General features: G+C 36.6%; 1 protein-coding gene across 1 annotated transcript; it reads right to left on the bottom strand.

Annotated features, from left to right (window-relative positions):
- Positions 1 to 4,311: 4,311 nt before the first annotated feature.
- Positions 4,312 to 6,621, bottom strand: LOC145168795 (ent-kaurenoic acid oxidase 1-like). The gene is made up of 7 exons (XM_079087483.1): positions 6,392 to 6,621; positions 5,821 to 6,295; positions 5,474 to 5,737; positions 4,873 to 5,035; positions 4,698 to 4,804; positions 4,496 to 4,614; positions 4,312 to 4,402 (listed from the first exon to the last, which is right to left on the bottom strand). Exons 1-7 carry the CDS (start codon positions 6,619 to 6,621, stop codon positions 4,312 to 4,314), a joined length of 1,449 nt encoding a protein of 482 aa, XP_078943609.1.
- Positions 6,622 to 25,675: the final 19,054 nt, after the last annotated feature.

Raw genomic sequence — 25,675 nt, 5'->3', positions numbered from 1 at the left:
AAGTAGTCAAAAAACACAACCGGGTCTTCAGCCAACCTTTGAAAAAACTTCACATTCAACAATTGTGGCTTCACGTTCAACAATTGTGGCTTCACATTCAACAATCTCCCACTTGAAGCCACGGAACAATCTTCACCTGTGCTTCAACTGTGCATCTGTATTTTAAAAAATTTGATCTTAACTCCTTCCTAGTTACCCGGCCTTCTCTTCAATTTACCTGTTCTCTGTCTCCACCGGCTCCCACTGAAATGAACTGCCCGATCCTGGAACATCCTGAGAACAAACGACACTCTCCATGTGAAGCAGATAATCTGGAGAGACTTTTACAGATGGAATACTGGTTCTCTTAACCCACTGTGTTCTGGGTATTCTAGCTGAAACAAAACCCATGCTCCCACTGCTATGAATGCCCTTGACTGGTTTTTCTGAACCGTTCCAAACACGTTCAACCTGAATCTGACCCGTGACTCTGGGTTTGCCATCTGCAAAGCAAACCTTCTGCTGTCCACGAGACTCTATGAACCGGATTTTGTTTTTCTTCTGAACTGGGACGGTTACTCCCTCAGACGGTAAACTGACCATATATAATGAACCCCTCTTATGTCTACGAGCTATCACAAGATTTCCTTTGACAACCTTCCACTGCCCATTCCTGAACTTAACCTCGTGTCCCTGTTCATCCAACTGCCCAACAGAAATCAACTGTTTCTTCAGGCTTGGAATTACCCGGACATCCTTCAAAGTCCATGGACCGACTGGAGTCTTCAGATCTAAGTCACCTATGCTCGTCACATCAAGAACCTCATCGTTCGTCAGTCTTACCTTACCAAAATCCCCTTCTTTCAGATTCCGCAGTGCTTCACGGATGTGGGTAGCGTGAAATGAAGCACCTGAATCCATAACCCAAGAATCCACATTGCTCTCCACACTACAGATCAAAACATCATCATCTGAATGGTCTACTGCAATGTTAACTTCTTTCTTGTCTTTTGGACATTGATTCCTGAAATGTCCAACCTCTTTACAATTCCAACAAGTCACATCATTTCGAGTCCTCGACTGACTCCTTCTCCTGTTCCCGCTCCCACTACCTCTGTTATTTCTTCTACCTCTGACCGCATTCAATTGTTCACTTGATGATTCCCCGGAATTTCTTCGTCTGACGTCTTCGCCTAGAATTAAATCCCGAATTCCCTCAAAAGTGAGCTCTTTCGATCCTGCGGAACTAGTAACGGCTGTAACTGTTCCGGACCAACTGTCAGGTAATGATGATAACAGTAGTAAAGCTTGAACTTCGTCCTCAAATTTTATTCCCACTGACCCAAGTCTGGATAAAATCGAGTTCAAATTGTTGATGTGTACTGTAACTGAACTTCCTTCCCTCATCCTCGTGTTGACTAGTTCCCGAATCAGGAAGACTTTATTTGCTGCCGACGGCTTCTCGTACATATTAGACAATGCCTCCATGATTCCCGTTGCCGAGGTCTCCTTCAAAATATTGAAGGCAACATCCTTTGACAACGTCAGTCTAATAAATGCATTGGCCTTCTTATCCAAAGTCTCCCAGTTTGCCTGTGTCATCGCCTCCGGTTTTTCACCTAAAACTACGTCCAAGTCTTTCTGTACGAGCAAATCTTCAATTTGCATCTTCCACCAACCAAAATCTTTCCCATCAAACTTCTCAATCTGAAGCTTACTGCTTTCTGCCATTTTCTGAAAGAACAATGACCTATCTTGCAATTTTCTGGAAATTCAGGGGCCAAATTGCAAATTTTCAAATCTGCTACAGTGTTGCTACAGTGTCTGCTGACGTCGTGCTACAGTTCCTGCTACAGTGTCGTCTTCTCTGGCGGACTGCTACAGTGTCTGGTGCTACAGTGTCGTCTTCTCCGGCGAACTGGTTTTCCCGGTCACTATTCCGGCAAACCTTTGACCGGCGATTTGGACGTCTTCCGGTGGTCAAAAAATTCAGAAAAAAATATTTTCGGAATCTTCGGAACGAGACCTTTCCAACAGTATACACCAAAATCGTTTTTGACGAAAAAAAATTTCGACCAAAAAACATAAAATCACCCTCTGGAGCTAAACCAAGGCTCTGATACCACTTGTTAGGATCGAGACACGAACACGAAACTCTCTCTCTCAGCTCACGAATTATAGATTAACAAGAACACAAAGATTTAAGGTGGTTCGGTCTATTTCTGACCTACGTCCACACAATGGTAACTTGGAGTTTTTATTTATCTTCAGTGATGTTGGTTTTTATCATTTACAAAATACAGAGTAATCTCTTATATAGAGATGGAAATCAGAAGTAGTCAAAAAAAAAACACAGCCGGGTCTTCAACCAGACTTTAAGAAAAAAGCCTCAAAACATGGTCCGTAAGAACCGGATCACCATTCCTTTTTAATCAACATTTTTGACTAACTTTTCTGTGGATTCACACTCAACAATCTCCGACATAATGGTCTACTTCTTCACATCCACCGCGCAATGCATGCAGTTATTGATAGACAGAAGAATCATGGTATACACTTCCGTGTACTAGCTAAAGCGTTACGTATGTCTGGTGGAGATCATATTCATTCCGGTACCGTAGTAGGTAAACTTGAAGGGGAAAGAGAAATCACTTTGGGCTTTGTTGATTTACTGCGTGATGATTTTATTGAAAAAGATAGAAGTCGCGGTATTTATTTCACCCAAGATTGGGTCTCTCTACCAGGTGTTCTGCCTGTAGCTTCGGGCGGTATTCACGTTTGGCATATGCCTGCTCTGACCGAGATCTTTGGAGATGATTCCGTACTACAGTTCGGTGGAGGAACTTTAGGGCACCCTTGGGGAAATGCACCCGGTGCCGTAGCTAATCGAGTAGCTCTAGAAGCATGTGTACAAGCTCGTAATGAGGGACGCGATCTTGCTACTTAGGGTAATGAAATTATCCGTGAGGCTACCTTGAAGGCTCCTATAATCTGATTTCAAGAGGAGCTGTGATTTTTGGTGCCTATTGGTTTATTAAGAATGAAGACGGAAAGGAGGCACGCATATTTGATCCAGGAATAAGCATGTGATCTCCTTTGTGGATTGTGAGTGTGAGGTTTGGGCCCTAAAAAACATATAGAAATTTAATTTAAAATGCCACATCCTTAAAGTAACCGGGTATAATTGACACTAGAAAACTTAACTTTAAGGATCAATTAAGCATAAAAAATACTTGAGTAATTAAATGTGTAAATTTGTCAAACTTAGTTGTGCTGCAGTGCCAAAAACCATATATACAATACTTTTACATGTTACACTCTGTCCTGAAAAAATAATTAAAAAAGAATGTTTATAAAGACGGATTATGTTGGCGTTATGTATTTTAAAAAATCATCTATATATAGTTAAGGTACTTTCTCCTGAAATGCAACTTTTAGGATGAAATGCAACTTTTAGAGTGTGTTCGACAAAACTAGTTGGTAGCAGGTAGCTTGTGGCGAGTAGCGGGTATCTTGTAGCTAGTAGCGTTTTGTTAAAAGCTACATGAAGTAGCTTTTGAATTTGAAGCGTTTTGTTTAAACTAAATGTTAGAAGCTTATAGTGCCAAACAAAACTTTCTGCTCAAAACGAAGCGTTTTGGCAAACGCTAGAAACTAGAAGCTTTCAACGCGCTTCATATCAAACACATCCTTACTAGTTTTTTAGTGAATTGAATACTTTTTTTTTTTCATTTTTCCCAACTAATATTGAAGGCCATTAAATAAAAATAAAAAACTTGTAACATGTAAGTGTTTTAATCCCTCTAATTTGTACTTTGTGCTTATTGAAAGGAGCTATTATTATTGTATCAAGATTATAATCATATGTTTCTTCCCTAAACTTTATCTTCGACTAAATTATTGTGTTTATGGTTGACCGTATTTATTGTAAACTAAACGGACTCTCTTTTTTCCTTTTTTTTTTTAATAAATTAAGTGAAAAAGTGGCGTTAACAACGTCTCCTCAAATTACGTGTGTATAATCCCTGAAAAGGAAGAGTAACACGAAGGCAACGGAAATGGACATGGAGAAAGGGACGAAAAAAAGTATATAGAAAAAAAGGCCTCAAACTTCTATAAGTATATGCCTCGGCTGATGAACACAGCGGCATTTCATAAAACATATAAATGTTTCTTGTTGATATTTCCTTGATCACGATCTTAGTGAGAAATACTATGTTGTCACTAGGAGGTTAAAATAAAGGAAACGACATTTATTAGTGCCGATACAACGTTTCAAAAGATATTTGTTACAAGTTGTAAAATCTAGCTGTAAATATTATAGATCCCAATTCAAAGTTTTTGAATGGCGATTTCAACACCATCTTCGGGTTTGGGATGTGAGAGATATATTACCTTTGCCTCAGGATTCACCAATTCCCACCTGAAATCCCATTTAGAATTCAATCGTTAATTAGATATATATATTATGAAGTTTTATTTTCCAAGATGAAAATTGTACACTATTTCTACGTACTTGTATCCCGTGGACAAATGATGTAGAAAAATGGCAAGTTGTAAACGAGCGAGCATATTTCCTGCACAAATTCTTGATCCACCACCAAACACTTGGTATGTTCCAGGTGCCATTAATTCCTTTAGACACAATTAAATTTAGCATGAAGAACAAAAAGAAAAATGTTAAAACAATAATATTATCTCATCAAAAGTAGACTTACATCCCATCTATCTGGGTTGAAACACATTGGATCGTTGAAGTTGTCAGGATCTGTGTGGAGATACCTAATCCATAGCATTACATTCCATCCTTTCGGTATAGTATATCCTACATATTTTAGCAAGTAAAACGTCAAAACAATTAGACACACTAAATTAACCATCATGCACCTTTACCTTTATACTTCACATCCAGGCTTGTTGTGCGAAATACGATTGCAGCTATATTTGCTAGTCTGATCGTTTCATCCACAACTTTCATGGTGTATTTCATCTTTAAAATCTCATCGCTTGTAAGATTTTCATCGTTCTTGCCTTTTTTGAGAGACATGGTTTCTTCCTATTTTTATTAATTACAATGAAGATATGAGAAAAATAGGAGAACCAGAATAGATTTTATTGGCTGTGTGCATGGACTATTAGGCGACTTATTAACAAAATTAAATGAGCGAGGTAGTTATTTTAAAAAGGTAGAAATCGTCACTAATTATAATATAAAATATAAAATTATTTATATATATGATACCAGATACAATATACTATATAGATTCCGAATATTCTCTCGCTATCTATTTTCTGACATATTTTTATCAAATTTGAGATTATTGAGCGACAGTATTCTATTGCCAAGTCCAAACGGTTCAGTCTCTGTCATTTAACGAGACGATTTTGTGACAAGGACAATCTAATATCAATATGTTGTGGATTAATTCATTATATGCTAATAATTCTAGTGGTGTCATATTGAATAATTAAGTAGGGTTAGAAGTAGGCATACCCGAAGCTTTTGTAGAACCTTTGGATACTTAGCAAGATAATAAACAGCCCACATGGATGCGAGAGTAGTTGACTCATATCCAGCAACAAGTACGCTAATGATATTATCAAGAATCTCAATGTCGCTCAATTGGCTCCCGTCTTCGTCTTTCAACTTCATAAAACCATCCATTAGGTCGTTCATAGGTTTTGCACTTCCATCTTCAATGCTCTTCCTCCTTTTCTCCAATTCTTCCCTAAATATGGCGACAGATGCTTTCCGACACTACAAAAATAATTTTTCACAAAAGAGGTAACATATATATACACATGTGACACATTGATCATAAGTATATAAAAATGAAAAACCTTAAGAGCATGATGATAAGCAAATCCTGGTATATTCAATGGGTAAGATCTAACTCCACTAATCAATCCAATAAAGGCTTCGCCAAGCGCATCCAGGGTAGGGCCTGGCTCAAAACTCGCAAAAAACATACCAATATTGGCAAATGTAACCTTCTTGATTTCCTTGTAGGAGTTAATGGTACCACATTCGGCCCATGATTTAAGAGAGGAAATCATTAGTGGTTGCACAATTTCAGCAATCTGGCGAAGAGCTTCTGGTTGGTTAATGCTTCTTGAAACAAAGCTTCGTAGTCTCGCATGTGTTTTTCCATGAACTGCAACTAAGGCACTCCTGCCAACAATCTCGACATTTGGCCATTCCAACACGAAGCTTTCCTCAGCCCGAAAAACATATTTGGTGGCTGTAGGTGAAAACACAATTATGGATGGTCTACCGAATAAGTGTGTTTTATACATTCCTACCCCATCGCCATACCTGTTGATCAAATGAATTCATAATAAATAATGACCAAACAACGATGAAAACAAGTTTTAAAAAGAAACCATAATTAACAGTGGCAGATGTATATACTTCTGGCGCTTGAAGTTGATGTAATCGTCGGGGCGCCTAAGTATCTTGAAGTACCATAGAAACATGAACATTTCTCCGATGATTGGAAGACCCATGTAGCCGGGTGGTAGCTTGGTGCCCCCTTTGGATGACCGTAAACTTGCGGTGACTAACCCATACCAAATATCGTTCCACCACCAAAATAGCCACCCTACTAGTGGCACAACTCCTAACACCACTGCCAACCACATTGTCAACCGACTACGTTTTGTTTTATGCCGTTGCGTTATTGAAACTGAGGAACGTTACTTCCAAGTATTTATAAAGTCGTGGGAAAGATGCCATGCCAGATTTCATTATTCGATTTTCATTAATAGACAAAGTCTATATTTTATTATATTAATACATTACAGCAGTCATGTTTCAAAACCATTGGACAATTAATGCTATATAACCCGTCAAAAAATTAATTTCAATGAAGAACATTTTACTTGAACTGTTGTAATGAGTAAAACAAAAATATTCATCTGACTATTATATATTTGAAGTATATCGTTTTGCATGTCGGGCTCGTAATTGGTTAGAAAGATGTTTTTTAATCTACTTTAAGAGGAGTATTAGAACACCTACTATTGGTAATTTCGTTTTAAGATTCGGCTAGCCGGTCCAAAGGTTCTCAAGGCCAACGGGCAAAAAAACTTAATGATGATGAATGCTTAACAACAAGGGAAGCAACATCTAATACATATACCGATATGATATTAAAATTAAAATGCATATATTTATGTAAAAATAAGCCATAACAAAGAGCACAAATTAAAATAAACTTCACGTTAGAAATAATAATTCAATTTCAAAGTTACTAGCTCTTTAATCATTTATATATAACTAGGTTATAATCAGTAGAACCCACGGTTAATATGTTCAAATTTTTGCTATATAGACAAAAAAATAATATTAATTGTCAATGAATTAAAAAGCAATATATTAAAGCTGAATTAATTTGATAAGTAAAAAAAGAGAAGTAATTTAACTTACATTTTGAAACACTTTATACGACATTGGAAGTTTATTGGTTAAATTATAATTCTTATCTAAAATCACTAACTTCAATCATTTTCTATTCTTTACTCCGGATAAAGTAACATATAACTAACTGTATGAAAAACCTGGATCTCTTAAAAACAAGCCACCATTTGACAATGATTGGCCTTGACCTTTATAGAAATAAGATTTCAAGATATGCATTTTATACTTCCTCGTCCATTAAAATCATTTCAATCGAATATGTGTCATTCAGGTTATATTTGGACTTTTGAGTCCAAAGGCGTATGATACGAACCATTATTGTGAAATCATCCTTCATTGAGTATATCTTTTATAGGAGTAAATATGTTGAGACGAATGGTCCATTATACCTTGCAATTACAAAAAAGCTTATATATTTAACCAAAAAAAGAAGAACCGAATTGGTGCAATATAGTAATTTGGTTAAAAATATATCAAGTAGTTACACATTCAAAGTTAATGTTATTTCAATTTAATTCCTAATTTTTATGTATTTGTAGGTCCAAATTAAAAGTACAATGTTATGTCATGCATTTACATATTCAAGCACGACTTAAGGAACCACAAACAAATGGTAAGTTTGTTTTTTATTCATTATAGGCATTGCAGTATGAAGGTAATTATGTAATTCTTCATAATTATAATATCCTTTTCATGCATAATATCCTTAGATGTCTTTTAGAGCTATAAGTGTTATATGAATTAATATATACACATTACAAACATAAATGAAAGTATAAGATAGTTTAAATTAGATGAAAGTACATTACATAAATGATCGTGTAATAGCAAAAAGAACTACATGCCAATATTTTTAGTGCGCATATCCTACCTGTTTCTTTTGTTCTCCATTGATTCCTAGAATTTTAAAACTAGTATTTTGTAAGCATGGGGAATGAAAGTATGATAAAATAAAGAACAAATTACTGAAATCGTACATATGGTTTGGTTAAATTTGCGTGTTTGGTCCCTAACTTTTGTTTTGTACTCGGACCGTCCCTATTGTTTTATTTGGTTGCGTTTTTCGTCCCTAACATATTTGAAAAGACTATATTCGTCCCTCCCCCAAGATGAAAAGACTATATTACCCTTTCTATTCTTCTTTTTCATTTTTTTGCTATTTTATTTATTATTTATTAATTAAAGAAAAATAATTACTGAAATCGTCCCTCCCACTTGCACCACAACCACCATAAGCCACCAACAAGCACCATGAGCCACCAACAACCACCATAGGCCACTGAAAACCACCACCAGCCACTGAAAGCCACCATCCACCACCAGTAACCACCACCAAGCGATTCCAACATCACTAGCATCCACCGATTTTAGCTCTAATACAGACCACATAAATGATTTCATTAATTCACACCCCAACATCAAATCCTGAAAATAAAACTTGAACATAGAAATCAAAACCATAACAAGATTAAATTCTGAAATCAAAAACCTAACCAAAGTCAAATACCAATATCCCAAAATCAAAACCTAAACTGAAATGAATATATGGAATCAAAACCCAAAAGCAAAACCTAATCTGAAAACGGCAATGAAAGAAAAAAACTGATGAAATCCTTGAAATCAAATACGGTTTTCCAGAAGAATGAGGGTAAATGGGAACAACACTCAGTGAAGGATAGTGGTGGTTGGAGGATTTTGGCGGACACGATGCTCCATCTATTTAGGTAGATGGCGAAGAAGGAAGAGCGAGGATGGAGCAGATAGGGGTGGAAAGATGAAGAGAAGGGATTGATGATGCAGATCGGTGGTTTCCTGGTGTCTTCTGGTGACGTTTCTAGGTGATTTTTCGGTGATGCTTCGTTGGTGGTTGTGGTTTCCGGTGAGAAATGAGAGGATGGGAATGAGATGAGGGAGATGAGTGATGACAGGAGGGATGGGAAAGAGATAATGAGGTGAGGCACCCATATTTTTTATTTTTAATAATAATCTTTAAAATGTTAATATTAAAAAAATAAAAAAAAATCAAAAAAAGAAATGACCAAGGGTAATATAGTCTTTTTATGTCTGTGAGGGACGAAAAAAGCAACCAAATAAAACAATAGGGACGGTCTGAATGCAAAACAAAAGTTAGAGACTAAACATGTAAATGTAACCAAACCATAGGGACGATTTAAGTAATTTGTTCTAAAATAAATACAAAAATACAAAAATGTACGGATTCTATAGTAAACATATAGCGGACAAACAACATAAAGCATAGAACTCTAAGTTTCCTGCAAAGTACTCTCCTTTTTCAGAATTGCTAAAGTGATAGCCCCTTTTATCCTGATTTTTGTTAAAAAAGAAAAAAAGGTGAATACAATACAATATACATTAAAATACATATTATCATTTTGTGCATCATGCCATGCTTCTTCATTCTTAATCATAATTTATTTATAGGATGAAAATTTACTTATTTTTCTCAAATCCTCCAATATTGCTTCACCAATGAATTATGAATCTTCCACTCTCTTTATCCCATGAAATATTCTTGTTCTAATTTATAGTTTTATATCACGTAGTATATGATCGATCATATCTCCAATAAAATAGAGGGAAATGATGCATAACAACATCATTAAGGTTTTTAATTTCATTTCCAAGTTTCAAATGCATGGTAAATTGTAGGAAAAGCTACAAAAGATCATTAAATCCCCAAGAATCAAAGATAAACAAACTCCAAATCACAAATAACTTAATGGAGATAAAACCATAGATAAAAGGAAGCGATGAAAAAAATTGCCAACCTTCTTTGATAAAAGAGAAAGCCATACACATAATGGGCCAGTTGGCAACACGGGAAGAACACAAAAAGCACAATGAAGTAAACACCAATCGAAAAATTGGAACTGACAACGCATAAAGTGAGGACGGTTATCGTGTGAATCTAACCTACTCAACCCGTATATATGTTATACTGAAAGAATGCCATACTCGCAATTTCCAAATACATGTCCACTGACATTTTTGAATCCTTAGTCTTGAACCCCAATAATTTTACCGTATTAAGTTTTGCTAATTTCACGACCTTGAACAATTACAGGGATTGAATTCGTACGATTGTTAAAATTCAAAAATTAAAATGTTTTCCATGTCAAAAAAATAAGAATATGATCAAACTTTCTCATAGTTAACTTGCATATAATTTTTTTTTGATAATATTGGTATTTATAAATTATATCTTAGTTATCACCATACAACTTGTGTATATAATAACTATAAATCTACATTGAATATAAAACAAAGGAGAAATTGTGAAAGGGGAACAAATCAACTTGAAGATCCTGGAGCTATTAAACTTTAAAATATCCTGAAAAATCGGACGGAATACACATCGATGATGGAAGCTAGAGCAGTTCTTATGTTGTCTCTAGGGTTTCACAAGGATGTGAGGGTTCAAATAAAGTGTGAGATACATGAATAATATGAATCAATGGTCGCCGCCCCTTTAGGTTTTTAAATATAAAGAGAGAAACAAAAATAAAGAGATCATACATGAATTCCGTAGAGATAAGCATGATGGTGGAGCAGGTAGAGAATATGAAGGTAAAAGGATACCCATCGAATTTAAATTGGAATGGATCAAAATTCAAAATTTATTGCTAAATAATTGAATTCAAAATGCTGATTTTTTGGGATGGAAACAACAATGGAGGAATGTTTGATGATTTTTTCGATACAACTATAATAATTGAGACTCAGAAAGAGCGAGAAAACAAAGCTCATGGTGAACTAAAAGGTGCCACATGGCAAAGCAGATGATTCAAAAATGTCATGTCGCATGTCTAGGAGTCTTTTATTAGAAGAGTAGATATTAAAAGTTAGTGATTTTATGAACATTATTTTGAGGGTTTGGCAAATTTAGTCCCTCCACCGATCAATTATACATTTCTTCTATCAAACAACCTTGCAGTTCCTTCCACCACTCCCTATGCTCCTCCAAACTACCGCCTCACTCCTCCATAGTCGATCGTCGTCTCTCACCACCACCATCGCTCTATTCGATTTCTTCTATACCTCAAACACACCCCTGCTTATGCTCTTTTTATTTTGAAAGAAATTGAGACACAGAGGGCATAAATCGAACTGGCAGTGGTTCTCGATTCCTTTATGTTGTTGTGTGGTCACGTGTAAAACAAAGTGGAGGGCAGCCTCCGATGGTAACGGTGCCGACCACTGGATAGTGTAGCGGTGACGTCCAACTAATTATGCAAAGTCCAACTCTATAGCACTGATTCTTTGATTACAATTCTTCTTCTCGAATTCCCCTTTGATTCTTTTTGCACACGAGCATGCCAACGTTCACGCAAGTCCACGTATTCCGGTCTACTGGAAAACTTTTGATAGTTTGGAGAAATTTCGCAACTTGTTTTCTTTGGATTACCCTAAATCTTATTGTTCTTTCTAGAATATCAAATCACTTACACTTCATATTTGGTATCTGGAAAAAGGTGTCTACGAACATTTTGTATTGTGGACACCAACTATTTGAGTTTATTCCACTAAGAACTTGTGTGTATATAAGTCCTTGTAATTATGAGATTTAAACTACATATCATGATTCATGAAGATCCTTTCCACTTCTTTCACACTAAAAGTCCCTTATCTAGGCCTTTAAAGAAGCAATTGCCGAGTTGGACACATTGGGTAAAGAATCCTACGAAGATAGCACTTTGATCATGCAATTCCTCTATAGTAACCTCATGTTGCTAAGTTTTCAATTTCATATGCAAGTTGTAATTGATTTGAAAGGATTATTAATTAGCAGTCAATCAATCTATATTAGAAGTTGAGTATGAAGATGGACATTTTGTGATTCCAACTGATGAAGACTAGCCAAGAGTTGTTAGAGACAGTAGAATAGGAAAGAAAGATTATGTTCAATGTTGGTTTTTATAGAGCCTAAAATATCATGAATATGAAATGAGAAGTAAACATGTTGAACAGAATGTAAAACAACTTGCAGGTATGAAGAAAATGTTAAAGAATAGTAAGAAAGATGCAGGAAAAACTTAATTTATTCATATGATAGAAGCCTATATATAGCCTTACATACCTGGGAATAAGCAAAAATAAACCCTAAGCTAAAGACCTGGTAAAGGGTTGAACAATTCCAACGTGACTCTAAGAATTATCCAACTACACATGAATCAGTCAAGCCCTTTATCCACTCTTCTTTATTCAATCTCTAAACGAAACTAAAAATTATCTCTAAACAAAATAAACTAAAAAATACTTATTAATTCCAGCTATGCATCCTGTGACTAACAAATCGATTATACCAACATTCACCCCCTTAATTGGTTTGTCCATACCATTCGATTACAGCAATGCCGGCTCATCATCCTCGTACCGGTTCAAGTTGAGTTCTGTGACAACCGTCAATTTTGGCCAAGACGAAGTCAACTAAAGTCAACAAGTCAAACCGGTCAACTCATCTAACCCTTGTATATTAGGGTTTCCATTATGTTTCTTATTGAACAACTCGCAATCTTAATACAAAGTATCACTTAGAGTTTTCACGTGTTCGGAAACTCTAAACCCTAATCAGGGCAAGTGATGAAACTACTCGATAAAACATTATTCCTTAACCCTCGGGGGCATATAACAATCATAACAAGACTTAACGAGGTTTACAAACCTTGAATTACGGAGCCAAACACTCAAAAGGGTCACAAAAGAAGTCTCTCCCAATCTCTTCCACTCTAACTCTCCCAAAACTCTCTAAGTAGGAGGAATCTCTCCAAGTATGTGAAATCTCTCCCAAATCTCTCTTTGTATGAGGAATCTCTCCAAGTATGTGAAATCTCTCCCAAATCTCTCTCTGTATGAGAAATCTCTCCAAGTATGTGAAATCTCTCCCAAATCTCTCTCTGTATGAGAAATCTCTCCAAGAATGAGAAATCTCTCCCAAATCTCTCTCTGTATGAGAAATCTCTCCAAGAATGTGAAATCTCTCTCAAATCTCTCTCTGTATGAGAAATCTCTCCAAGAATGTGAAATCTCTCCCAAATCTCTCCAAGTATGTCAAATCTCTCCCAAATCTCTCCAAGTATGTGAAATCTCTCCAAGTATGTGAAATCTCTCCAAGTATGTCAAATCTCTCCCAAATCTCTCTCAAAACCTCTTTTGATCTTTTTTGTAATCATTTGGGGCATCCCGACACTTGACTTGGTGAAAAACCATTCGAAACGGGAAGATACATTGGAAAATAGCCTTTTAGGGCCGAAGTCCCTCTATAAGGACCAAACCCTCCTTGAGCCGAAGCCCAAGAACCAAGACCGGAGTCTCCTTGAGTAGCCGCAGCCATCGAGCCGCAGCCATCAAGCCGCAGCCATCGGACCTCGAGCACCGCATCCGAACTTCGCCTATGGTCCCTCCTGACGAGCCGCCTGCGGTACCTGCTCGGACCGCAGTCCCCTCCCCCTCGGACCCAATTCAACGACCAAGCCACTCCAGTTCTAAGGCTGCTAAGACCCGAAACCAAGCCCTGACTTCGGATTTGCCACTTTCCACCCGGTTTTCGACCACGACTCCGTTTTAAGCCCGTTTTTAATTATTTTAACGAGGGATTTTCACCCAAACTTATATTTTGACATATAAGACCCCATATATTCATAAATTCAACATATTTTTAGGGAAATCCTTAATTAAGAATAAAATATATTAAGTAAGATCGTGAGGTGGAGTGTTGACTTTACTTTAGTTTATGACACAAGCAACCACCCACACCCACTCCATGACCAACCCACACCCCCCCACCATACCTGGTCATTCATCGTCCTTTTCCCATCATTTCCCAACCCCATTCCTTGTCTAAGGCTGAAATCTATCCTCTCTCCTAACACTCTCTCTCATTTTCTCATTCTTCCACCAAAGATTAAACACATTTTCTCTCTCAATTCTCTCACTAAAATTCGAGATTCAAGGGCCTTCTTCCAAGCTTTTCTTCCACTTTTGGTAAGTATATTCATCCTCCATATAATTATTTCACTTCCTTCTACTCAAATCATAGATATTTTACACAAACATCATCACATTCATGTTAGATCTTCGAACCTTCAAGGCATCTTCTTAGTGTTCTTGAGTTGAACACTACCTTTCTCCATCATCCATCTACTAAAATCACTCAAGGTGAGTTCATACCCCTTCATTTTCATGTTTTCTTCAAGTTTTAGGGGGGGGGGGGGGGGGAATACAAGTTAAAACACCAAGAACACAATTAAACTCACACAACAGCTTTCATCAGAAAAGTTGAGTCTTATTCACGGACTGTCTTGACTATCTTAAACTTCATATCTTTCAAAACTGTTTAATATGCAAATAGTTCAGCTTCATACCTTTAAAATGACTACTTGCACATCTACATACGATATTTCTACGATTTATGGTGATTTTTACAAAACTGCCTATCATTTCAGAAACGAATTCGGACCAGTCTGTGAATATGAATATTTTAACACAAGTTAAAGACTTCTAAAAATCATAATAAAAATTATGAATAAACTAGACACATTTTGCGAACTCTCAGAATTTACGGATTCAGTTTTCGACTTCGTATGATTTTTCTATAACTTTTCTAAAACAGTGTAGAAAGGTCAAAATCTAGATAACAGCTTATAATTTTCAACACACTTTGTAACATGTTGAGCAAAGTGTTAATCTTTAATGCCTTCATATTTTACATGTGTTTCTTGTTCTGGGATAATTGTATAACAGAAAATACTCACTGAATTGTAAGAATCCTCCATCATTACCAATAGTACAAAACAAGGCATGATAAACATATTTATATTTTGCTATACATTCGACGTACATAGAAAAGGGTGCTTATACACCACAAACAAACATACTAAACTATAATAGGTATAGTTAGGTTGCATATACATTACAAACATTTTGATAGACTATAATAGGTATAGTTTATGTTCATTTACATTACGAACTCATTACAAAAGTTTTTCAAACAAAAAGGGGTACAAATACAAAGTACCGGATTCATACAAAGAGGGGTACAAATACAAAGTACCGGATTCATATAAAAAGGGGTACAAATACAAAGTACCGGGTTTATACAAAAAGGGGTACAAATACAAAGTACCAGGTTTTCATACGAAAAGGGGTACTAATACAAAGTACCGGTTTCGTACCAAACTAGGGTACAAATACAAAGTACCAGGTTCACACAAAATGGTTTTTATGATATTAAAACTATTTCATCTAGAATTGTTAGACTTCAGCTATAATTGCTAAGTGTATATGCTAGAGTTATATAAGAATCTAGTCATAATCGACTTAGAATTGGTGGGCCCGCCTTATTTCCTGTTCCTTGTTTGGTTATGGACCTAGGGCAGACCCATTATATTCAACTGTTTATTTAACTTAAATTTTATATAACTTATATACACTGGACGATTATAGAAGGAATCTACGGGTCCTTCTAGGGTTCCTTATCGCATAACATAGGAGCATTCATTCCACACTTAACTAAGAAAATATTGGATTTTCTGGAAATCATACTCTATCGCTTTTACAAGGAAAACGGTTTCTTCCTCAAACAAAATTCTTATGAACTCACCAACTTAATTGTTGACACTTTTTAAAACTACTTGTATTCTCAGGAAATCAGTGAAACAGGCAAACATCAACACTTTGAGGATGGGACGTTAAATCGTCAAACAGTTTATTTTGTCATCATAATGTAATTGATTTTGAAACATGTAAACATATACTATGGTGTAACCTTTTCAATTATATTTATGATGGTTGTATTTACTTTGAGCACTATTATACTCGTTGTTGTGATACTTTACATGAAGTCATCCACCCCCGGACGTTTCCGCCATCCTTGGTTTGGGGGTGTGACAGATTGGTATCAGAGCATTGTTTATAGTGAACTAAGTATATCGAGCCACATAAGATATACAAACTATAAATATATTGGGACTAAAGTCTCTGATTAAACATTTTCGAAAGACTATACTTTTAGAAATAAATAGTTTCGTGTAAGAGTATACGCGCATGCATGCATACTAAGGTCAGCATCATACTAGAACAAAACAAAAGTTATGATTGTTGAACGGCACAAGTAGGCTTGGGGATGTATGGTCAGGTCTAGGAATGACATAGCCTGATCAACTATGTCTGACCCAGAAGTGATTAGCATATGCCCGGGAATAGTTGTGGCGTTGCAACAAGTCTAAAAACTTACCAACTCTATCTACAAACAAACATCGAAAACATAAGACAAACATTAAAATACTATAGGAGTATTTGGTGATACTATAACCAACTTATGTGAAAACTAAAGACCCCTATTAGTAGGTCTATAATGACTGAGTGCATACGCTAAGGTTATACATAATTAAAGATATTATAGACTCAGAATCTATGACTATTGCTCTACTTCCTGTTCCTTGTTTGGTTGTGGACTTAGAGTAGAGTCATTTATTCGAAGGTCTATTCCATCTCAGATTATGTATAACTGGTATGCACTAGGTGATTATAGACATAACTGATAAGGATCACCCCTATAAGTAATTATAGGATTAGACGTCTATTAATTATCTCTTCTACCCCTATTCTCATACGAGCAACGTGATGGGTAAACCTTAACGCCCGTACAAAACCCACTTCTACCCACTACCATAACTCCGTCTCAGGGACGTTAGCAGAAACACCGAGAATAGTTCAGTAAAGTGCGAAATTTATATGTGTGTATATAAACGGTAAGGATATAACCAAAGTATATCAATAAAAATTGGCATGCATTTTATTTCAGTGGGAGTTTACCACATATTTCATAACCTGTTATTACAAACAATTTGCTTATGGTAACTCTAAGATTACTTGATGTATACCTCAAGGTTATGTGTAATTAAGAGTCGATCGACTTAGAAATGGTAAGTCCGCCTTAGGTCCTGTTCCTTGTTTGGTTGTGGGCTTAGGGCAGACTCATTAAGTTCAACAGCCTATCGAACCTTAATTACACACAACTGGTATACATTGGGTGATCTTAGGGGTGGATCGCACATGGAACAAATCACAAGATTACAATCGAGTCATTTCTACTAAATTCATAAGTTTATTTATATAGACCTCTGGTATGAATTGTTTTCCACATTCAAAAAATTGGGAAATACTATACTTGAAAACTAATAACCTAGTTTTACGATGCCCGACTAATAACCATTACTAAAAGACTTATACTCATTACGTCTTTGAAATTCTATAACAGAAAGATGCCGCCTCGAAGGTCTGTTAGACGCACTAGTGGAACGCAAACAAATCCACCACCGCCGCCTCCCCAATATGATCCTGTTATGTTCCAAGCTGCGGTCACGGCCGCGGTGGCAGCTGCTATGTCCCAAATCAGCACTGATGGTACATGGCGGGCAGGGAGCGGTACTAATAACTCAACTCAAGGAGATAGCCAAGGGCGTTCTAGGGAATGCTCCTTTAAAGACTTCACCAATGCCAGACCCGATTCATTCAATGGCAGCGGGGGAGTCATCGATTTGATGTAGTGGTTCGAAAAGACCGAGTCTGTCTTCGAGATCTGTGCGTGGCCCGAAGCAATCAAAGTCAAATTCGCAGCTGGCACTTTCTCCGGTCGGGCCCTTACTTGGTGGAACGGCGACGTTAAGTCACCGATGCTTACAGTGGCTAACTCGATGAGTTGGGAGGACTTGAAGGCAAGGATGCTGAAAGAGTATTGCCCAAGGGGCGAGGTGCAAAAGCTAGAGCAAGAACTGTGGAACCTCAAAATGACAGACTCTGACCTTGCAACCTATACCGTCCGATTCTGTGATCTAGCACTCCTTTGTCCCGTTATGGTCACCCCGGAAAGCAAAAAGTTGGAGCGATACCTCTGGGGATTGTCCCCCCAAATTCAAGATAGTGTGTTGGCCTCAAGACCAACTACCTTTGACAGTGCCAAGGAATTGGCACAACAACTCATCGACCATCGTGCCAGCCATGACACTACGATAACCACCCCGGATCAAGCAAGAGGAGGAAACAACAAAAGGAAGTTCTAGGACAACAAGAAGGACCAACCAGCCTAGGACTTCACTAAGAAGCAACAGAGCGTTGCTGTTTATGCTGCCACGACCCTCGCCACGCCAGCGCCCGTAAAACAATACGTTGGAATCCTTCCGAAATGCAACGAGTGTAACTTTCATCACACTGGGGCTTGCCGAAAGATGCATTGCAAAAATTGCAACAGAGAGGGGCACACTGTCCGTTTCTGTAAGGCACCAGCACGACCCATCAACCAGGTCCCCGACACTGGAGTTAGCCCAGCCTGTTACAAGTGCGGCGAAACGGGACACTTTAAAAGGGACTGCCCAAGTGCACGGAATGTCGGTGATGGTGGAAGGGTGCTCGCGATCACCGCCGGAGAGACCACCCCGGAACCGCCCGTAATTATCAGTACGTGTTTCTAACATCGACGTTTAAATTTTAAATTTCTTTTTATTACTAAATCTAGCATCGATTAAAGTATACCAACCATAAATCTCGAGAACACGACAAAACCCAAATAAGTCTTATCTCCTATATAAAAACGCAGGGTTTTTACTAGTGAAGCTATGATGGCTAGTGTAAACATTATGGCCATATATCATTAAGATTCTATGGACTTAGAATGTGTGATTCCGCCTCATTTCCTGTTCCTTGTTTGGTTGTGGGCTTAAGGCAGGGTCACCCATCCGAATGCCCTTGCAATCTTAATGATATACGACTAGTTTACACCAAGCGATTATAAAAGAACTGGTAGGACTTATAATGCAAATCTCGTCACCATTTGTTGAAACATTCGTAATACTGGAACTCGCTAACTACATTATAAAATATTCATAGTGGTAATACCAAGTATAAAGCGGAAAGCATAAAGGCACACGTAGAATACACTATCATTCCAAAACAATAACTCCTTTTAATTCGACTCAGCTCAAGTTCAATGAGAAATTCCAAGGTCGTCATTTAACATCAGGCGGGTTGGTCCCTGCCATATCAATTCTTGTACTACGAAAAGTTCCCCCATCTTTCCTCCAAATTCTTGAAGTCCCAGTCGAAACACTAATTTTGGGATGAAATTCTTTCTAACGGGGGGATGATGTGACTGTTGGGTTATGAGCATTCTAACACTCCTAAGTGTACATGCAACCCTAAATACCTTGGATCTATGTTTTCTCTATTATACATACAATTATGAACATCCAAGGTATTATCCTAATCTAGCATACAAAATAATAAATATAACAAGATAGAATACATACCTCTTTGATGTAGAATGTCTTCATGAAGCTTGAGTGCCTAGTGCCCCAAGTGTGACACCTCAAATGGTTCACACAACACCAAATACACTTGGAATAACTTGAGAGAAACTTGAACACTCCTTGAAATCGTCTAGCCCTCACACTCACACATTAGTGCACGATTTCTTGAGCCATGGGATTCTTTTATATGGTGGCTATTAGGGTTACACCATGTAACTCATAACTTTACCCATTCCTTATGCTCCATGGATTTTAACCTCCATGGAGTATCCATGGGTCACCCCATGGACTTAGTCCAACATAAGGAATCTTGGATCACAAGCCCACATATATAAGAATGAATGATTTACACAATCAACCCATATATTTAATTAGTCTCCTTTTGATCACTTAATTAATTCCAAATTAATTCTTGATCAATACTAATTAAATAACCTTATTAATATATTAGAACTTATAATATATTAACCAACCTTAAGTGTTATTTCTCTCATTATAGTCTATCCAAATGCATGATGCCATGCAACCCAAATGGACCATGCCGGGTCGGGTCAAGTCTTACCAATTATAGTTATGGACATAGACATTAATCCAACAGTCTCCCACTTGGATAAGTCTAAAACTATTATTGCGTATGACTTCAGGAACCGATCAGCAATCGTAGCTCTCAAAAGCTTCTGTCGAACTCTGACCTTGTCGATGAACTCTGACCTTTGTCAATGACTTGTCCATTAGATAAGGGATCATATATTCCTCCATTCTAGATATCATATGGACTGAGACATGGATTATAATCATTCTCTCTGTCCATTTGTTGTATCCCGATTTTCGATTTATGATGACTGACTGATTGAACAAATCAAATCAGTCCTGGCTTGGCCAAGCACTCACATGTGTCATCTTTAAATCATCGAGGGGCCCACAGATATCGCTTTTATCCCGAAGGTAAAAGGAATGGATAAACTTCGACTCATATGGCTTGTTCTACTACTTGTTGAATCATACACAAAGGCACGTTTTATAACATCGAGTTACCAATGCGTTTTCGTGCAATCAATGTATAACCAACTCATAGTAACAACTCATATCTCTAGGTTTGAAGAATATAAGATATTATCGTCTCATGATCACTCGTGATAAAATCCATGAAGTGATTCAAATGAGCGCGGGTTGAATCCAGTACTCAGAACTTATGAGCACTCATGAGTGTTGTAGCACCACTTTTGTCCACCAACTTGGACCTCTACAAACCAACCCATGACAGTCTTGATTCATATCTACTTCCAACATATGACCGACTGTGGATGGTTTGAATAACTTAATCATTCAGGAAGAGCGACTTAGTTATTCTGGAAGTCAAAACATGCAAAGTGAAACACAAGAATAAATGAATCAAATATGGTATCAAACCCTATGAATATAAATAAACACTTTTATTTATCACCATACTGATTACTCATTATTCATTGTTTCGGTTTTATCAACTTTATACTTGAATTTAAAACAATAGTTGTCCCATGCTCCAAGCATGTACACTATGTTTTCTAAACACTAGTCATGCCATACACCAAGTATGCATACTATGTTTGTCTATGATCTTTACTTTGTAAAATAGATCAATTGAACATCACTCCAATGATCCTCTTTTCACAGTCCCAAATCCTTACTGCAAATGCAAGAATTCCAAATTCATGCCATCTACTGAAATTTGTTAGATTCTAAACTTATATGCATTGATCCTCTTAATGATTATGCACGAAGTCAGAAAGACTTGACAACAATCATTACAGAGCATTCCAAAGGAGATCAGCTCCTTGGAAACATCCTTCTTTCATTAAGTTTCCTAATCTTACACAGATTGAATAATTTCTAACTTTGAAACATTTCCATATTCCATTTTAACTATCACTTCTGAACAAGAGTTGCCTCCTTACAGATTATGTCAATATGGTCCTTCCAGAATTAACATTATACTTCCAACTGTCCTTGAGCAACCAATCTTTGGTAAACCTTAGATTGTCCTCGATAATTGCTTAATCATTTTAGTCATACCCAATTCTAGACCTTTTCCCTTCATAATGCCCCATGCATTTGGAAAATTTTAGAAAGGATGAATATAGCACATGTAATCGATCCTATATCCGAAGCATATGGGACACGATTCATGATGTCTCACATAAAGACTAAACCAGTCTTTTGCTATAATATTTCCATTTCAATTTGCCAAGTTCTCAAAATTCAGATTATGAAAAGGGATGCCGTAATCATAATCGAATTTTAGAACGCAAATAATGGACCCATATATAGAATTTCCTTATGTTGAGTCATTCCAACATGAAATTCATATATATATATATATATCCTTGATTAAATACGATTAAAATCTCAATCTAAGATTTTAGAATTGAAATGAAGTATAATTTCCTCTCCCTTAATTATAGCAAAACAACTTTTTCAACCCCTGCAACCTCACAAATTGAAACTTTTGTTTTCTATAATTAACATTGCTAACTTGCAACCTTTGTCATAATTATCATGCTCCCACTAACATGATGATAACTAGCATAACACTTATGCTCCCACTAGCTTTGACATGTACTCAGAAATCAACTGACTTTTTTACCAAAGTTCAGATTTCTGATACTAGATTGTTTTGATAAAACTTTATCAAAATCATACACCTCTCTTAGATAGCTCACATGTGTGTCTAAACAATTTTAGAACTAGGAAAAGGGATTCCGTAATCATAGTCTCAATTGTTTAGACCTTTTCCACTTCTCACAAGTCCATGTTAGTGTGCCGGTAAACCACACACGCTCCACTAACGACTTTGAGAATGCAAATATCACAATTGCTATCTAGCTAAAATCTACTTACTGAAAGTGTTTCCTCACCATCATTTTCATGAATCGGAGAGAAACCTTATGACACTTAGATTTAATAGTGTATGTGTTCTTATCCATGTGAATTTCTCAAAACCATAATCACAAGACAAGGTTAGTGACAAATCCAAACTCATATTGATTAAACTTGTGCAATCTTAAATTCTTGCCATTTGGCAGCTCAGGTGCCTGCCATTGCTTCCAAGTAGTTGTGCAACCAATTGAGAACTCTCAGAACTCCTATGCAAAGCCAACTTGAATAGGCACAAAAATTTCAACACGATAGGTTATAAACCTCAAGTCGTGTGCTAGTGAAGGACTTTAGGTTTTATTCTTGATTAAGTCTTGAAACTTTCAAGAGCTTTAAGACTCCCACTGTCCTCTTGACATATAAGACTCCCTTGTCAAATATTCAAGAGATAGTGCGGATTCTTTATCAAGACTAACACTTTACACAATTGGCCTAAGTTGGTCTCTGTTTTATCCAAAACATCACAACTTACCAATTTCAAATGTACACGAGTAGATAACCTTTTACTCTTACATTTGACTAGTGTTAACAAACCCTCTTTAAGATATGTCACTCAAGTTACAATCTTGGAGTATGACTCTAAGAATTGTTTTGGAACGAAGTATGACTCATCTTTTTGATTTAACCATTTCAACAATTCATGACTCCTCTTCTTAGTCATAAGAATGCACTAAGATGACTTTAGAGGACCAATTGTGATATGGTATCTTAATCATTAAGATGATCATAAACATGATACTTAAGTACTCTCCCATCTTTTCAGATTTGAGAAAATTTTATCTTTCTGCCATACTTTGATTCTTCTTATTCGTTCTGTCTCACATTGAAACTTCTCCAATGCTACAGACTTATACTTAAACTTATAAGTATAACCATATTTACTGAACTTAAGTAAATCATGACGAATAGTCTTCTTGATCTTTTGTGGTGGACTTGACCAGTGCACATGAATGTGTACTCGATCCCTTAGTCCTTTCCTTATTCACATAAGGAATTAGTCTTAATTTTCCAAGCTGAAAGTTCTCATTCATCATACTATACAACTTGCATGATTCCAAGTTTCGGTCCAATTGAACCTTGGGTGATGAGAATATTTCCTTATTTGGTAATATTAGACACTACCACAACCGAAAGAATGAAATCCATTTTTCCAATATTGCTATCAATGGAATCTTATAAGCAACAACTTTTCACAAATGCCATTGTAAGGATACTTAAAATAAATAAAATCAAAACCTTTTTCTTTTATTTTAAAACTTTGCGGAAAAAACTTATCCTTACAATCCATATGAAAACCTTGTTGTTATCTATTCCTAAGCAATATAAATATCATAACTCTTAAGTAATAGCCCAAAATTCTGATCACCGAACCATGCGATTGAAATCCATCTTCGCGATCAGAATCAGCATGTACTTAATAGAGTTAGACAATTGACTTTACCTGAAGTAGAGCCAAACTTATTGACTTTAACATCCTTAGGTAAATTTGGCAGCTTCGTAACCAATGCCCCTTCCTTTGGCAATAGTTACCTATGGACCCTTGATAATGGGACTATCTCAGACTTCGCCTCTCTCTTTACCATTGGGTCAACCGAGTTGACTATGGCCGATCCCTTTCCATTGGGAAGAGAGAGCTTTACTGGATATCCAATGTCATCATTGTCAATGTCCATAGCGTTTTAGGAAGTTGATCTTAGCAAATAGATAAGATCATTAAGGGTCTTGTCTTAGTCTGTTTCATAGGATTCCCAAAAGAACTCACTATGTGACTTAGAAATTAGTTGAGCCACCAACTTTCTCAAGACTTTGACACCCAACTCTCCCGGCTTGTCAATATGTGACTACATCTCCAAGATGTGATCACACCTAGAACTTGCCTTGCCAATAGGGCTTGAGTGACCTTAAACTTTTTAGGAACTTGTGGGTTAGGGAGAATAATTGGAGGAGGTGAAAGAAGTATGATATCCATGGGACATCATCTTCATTTAGGAAAGCTTGTTTCAAGAGATTTGGGAAGATCATAAATGTCTAGACCAGACATCTTTTTGGGAGATATTCAAGATAGTTGATTTAAAGTCCTTAATATGACACCCAATATGAAATATTAAGGCTAGGACCCAACAAACTATTTTATAACTTAGAAGAGGGATGCCGTAATCCAAGCTATAAAATATTTGAAGGTAGGTGAATGACGATTCACCAATTTCCACCATGAAAAACGAAATAATTTATTAGGTTTTAATTGGATTTGAAAGTCCTAGATCTTTGAGATTCATTGAAATGTTCAAAGGCATGTTTCAATCTCGAGTGTGCCCTTCAGGTTTTGTGATTGGGATGCCGAGGATCACAAAACAAGGTGTGAATAACCATGCAAATATACTTGGTACCCTTAATATTTACCCCTTAATCAGTGTGCCCGTTAACCACACACGCTCCACCGATACTATCATAAATATTAAGTTACCCTTTGCCTACCTTGTTAAGTCCAGGTTAGTGTGTCGGTTAACCACACACGCTCCACTAACGACTTAAGCAAAGTGCAAAGTGTAATTTCATGGGTTAGCACCAAATTCACATTTTCCTAAGTAACTAAGATTAGGTATTAATAAGAGTTTAGTTACTTAGTACTTATCATTAATAATTTTAATGAAAGGAGAATTATAGTCCTTGTCCTACCCGTTCGGCTAACGACCCTCCACCAGTCAAGGAAGCGGTGGGTGAGAGTGGACACCCATTAAACTGCCATTTTATAGGCAGTAACCTTATACCCCCTTATAGACCGGCTTCGTGAATGAGGCCTACTAACGGTAAGACTGACTTTACTCTTACACATATATATAAATATTATTAACTTATAATATTATAAAGTATAAGGGTTGAATTTTAACTCTTAAAATTCTAAGGGCTAACTTGGAATTAAAGTATTCATAAGTAAAAACTTTTCAAATTCATAAACTTGAGGGCAAGTTTTGAAACTATTCAAAACTAATTAATTCCATAACTTATGAGTTTAAAGTAGTTTTAATTAAAAAAAAAAAAA

Source organism: Lactuca virosa, chromosome 4 (assembly GCF_052849685.1).
Source record: "Lactuca virosa cultivar CGN04683 chromosome 4, Lactuca_virosa_CGN04683_v6, whole genome shotgun sequence".
Taxonomy (NCBI): Eukaryota; Viridiplantae; Streptophyta; class Magnoliopsida; order Asterales; family Asteraceae; genus Lactuca; species Lactuca virosa.
The sequence above is the reverse complement of the archived record's forward strand: the minus strand, read 5'-3'. Positions and strand labels throughout refer to the sequence as shown.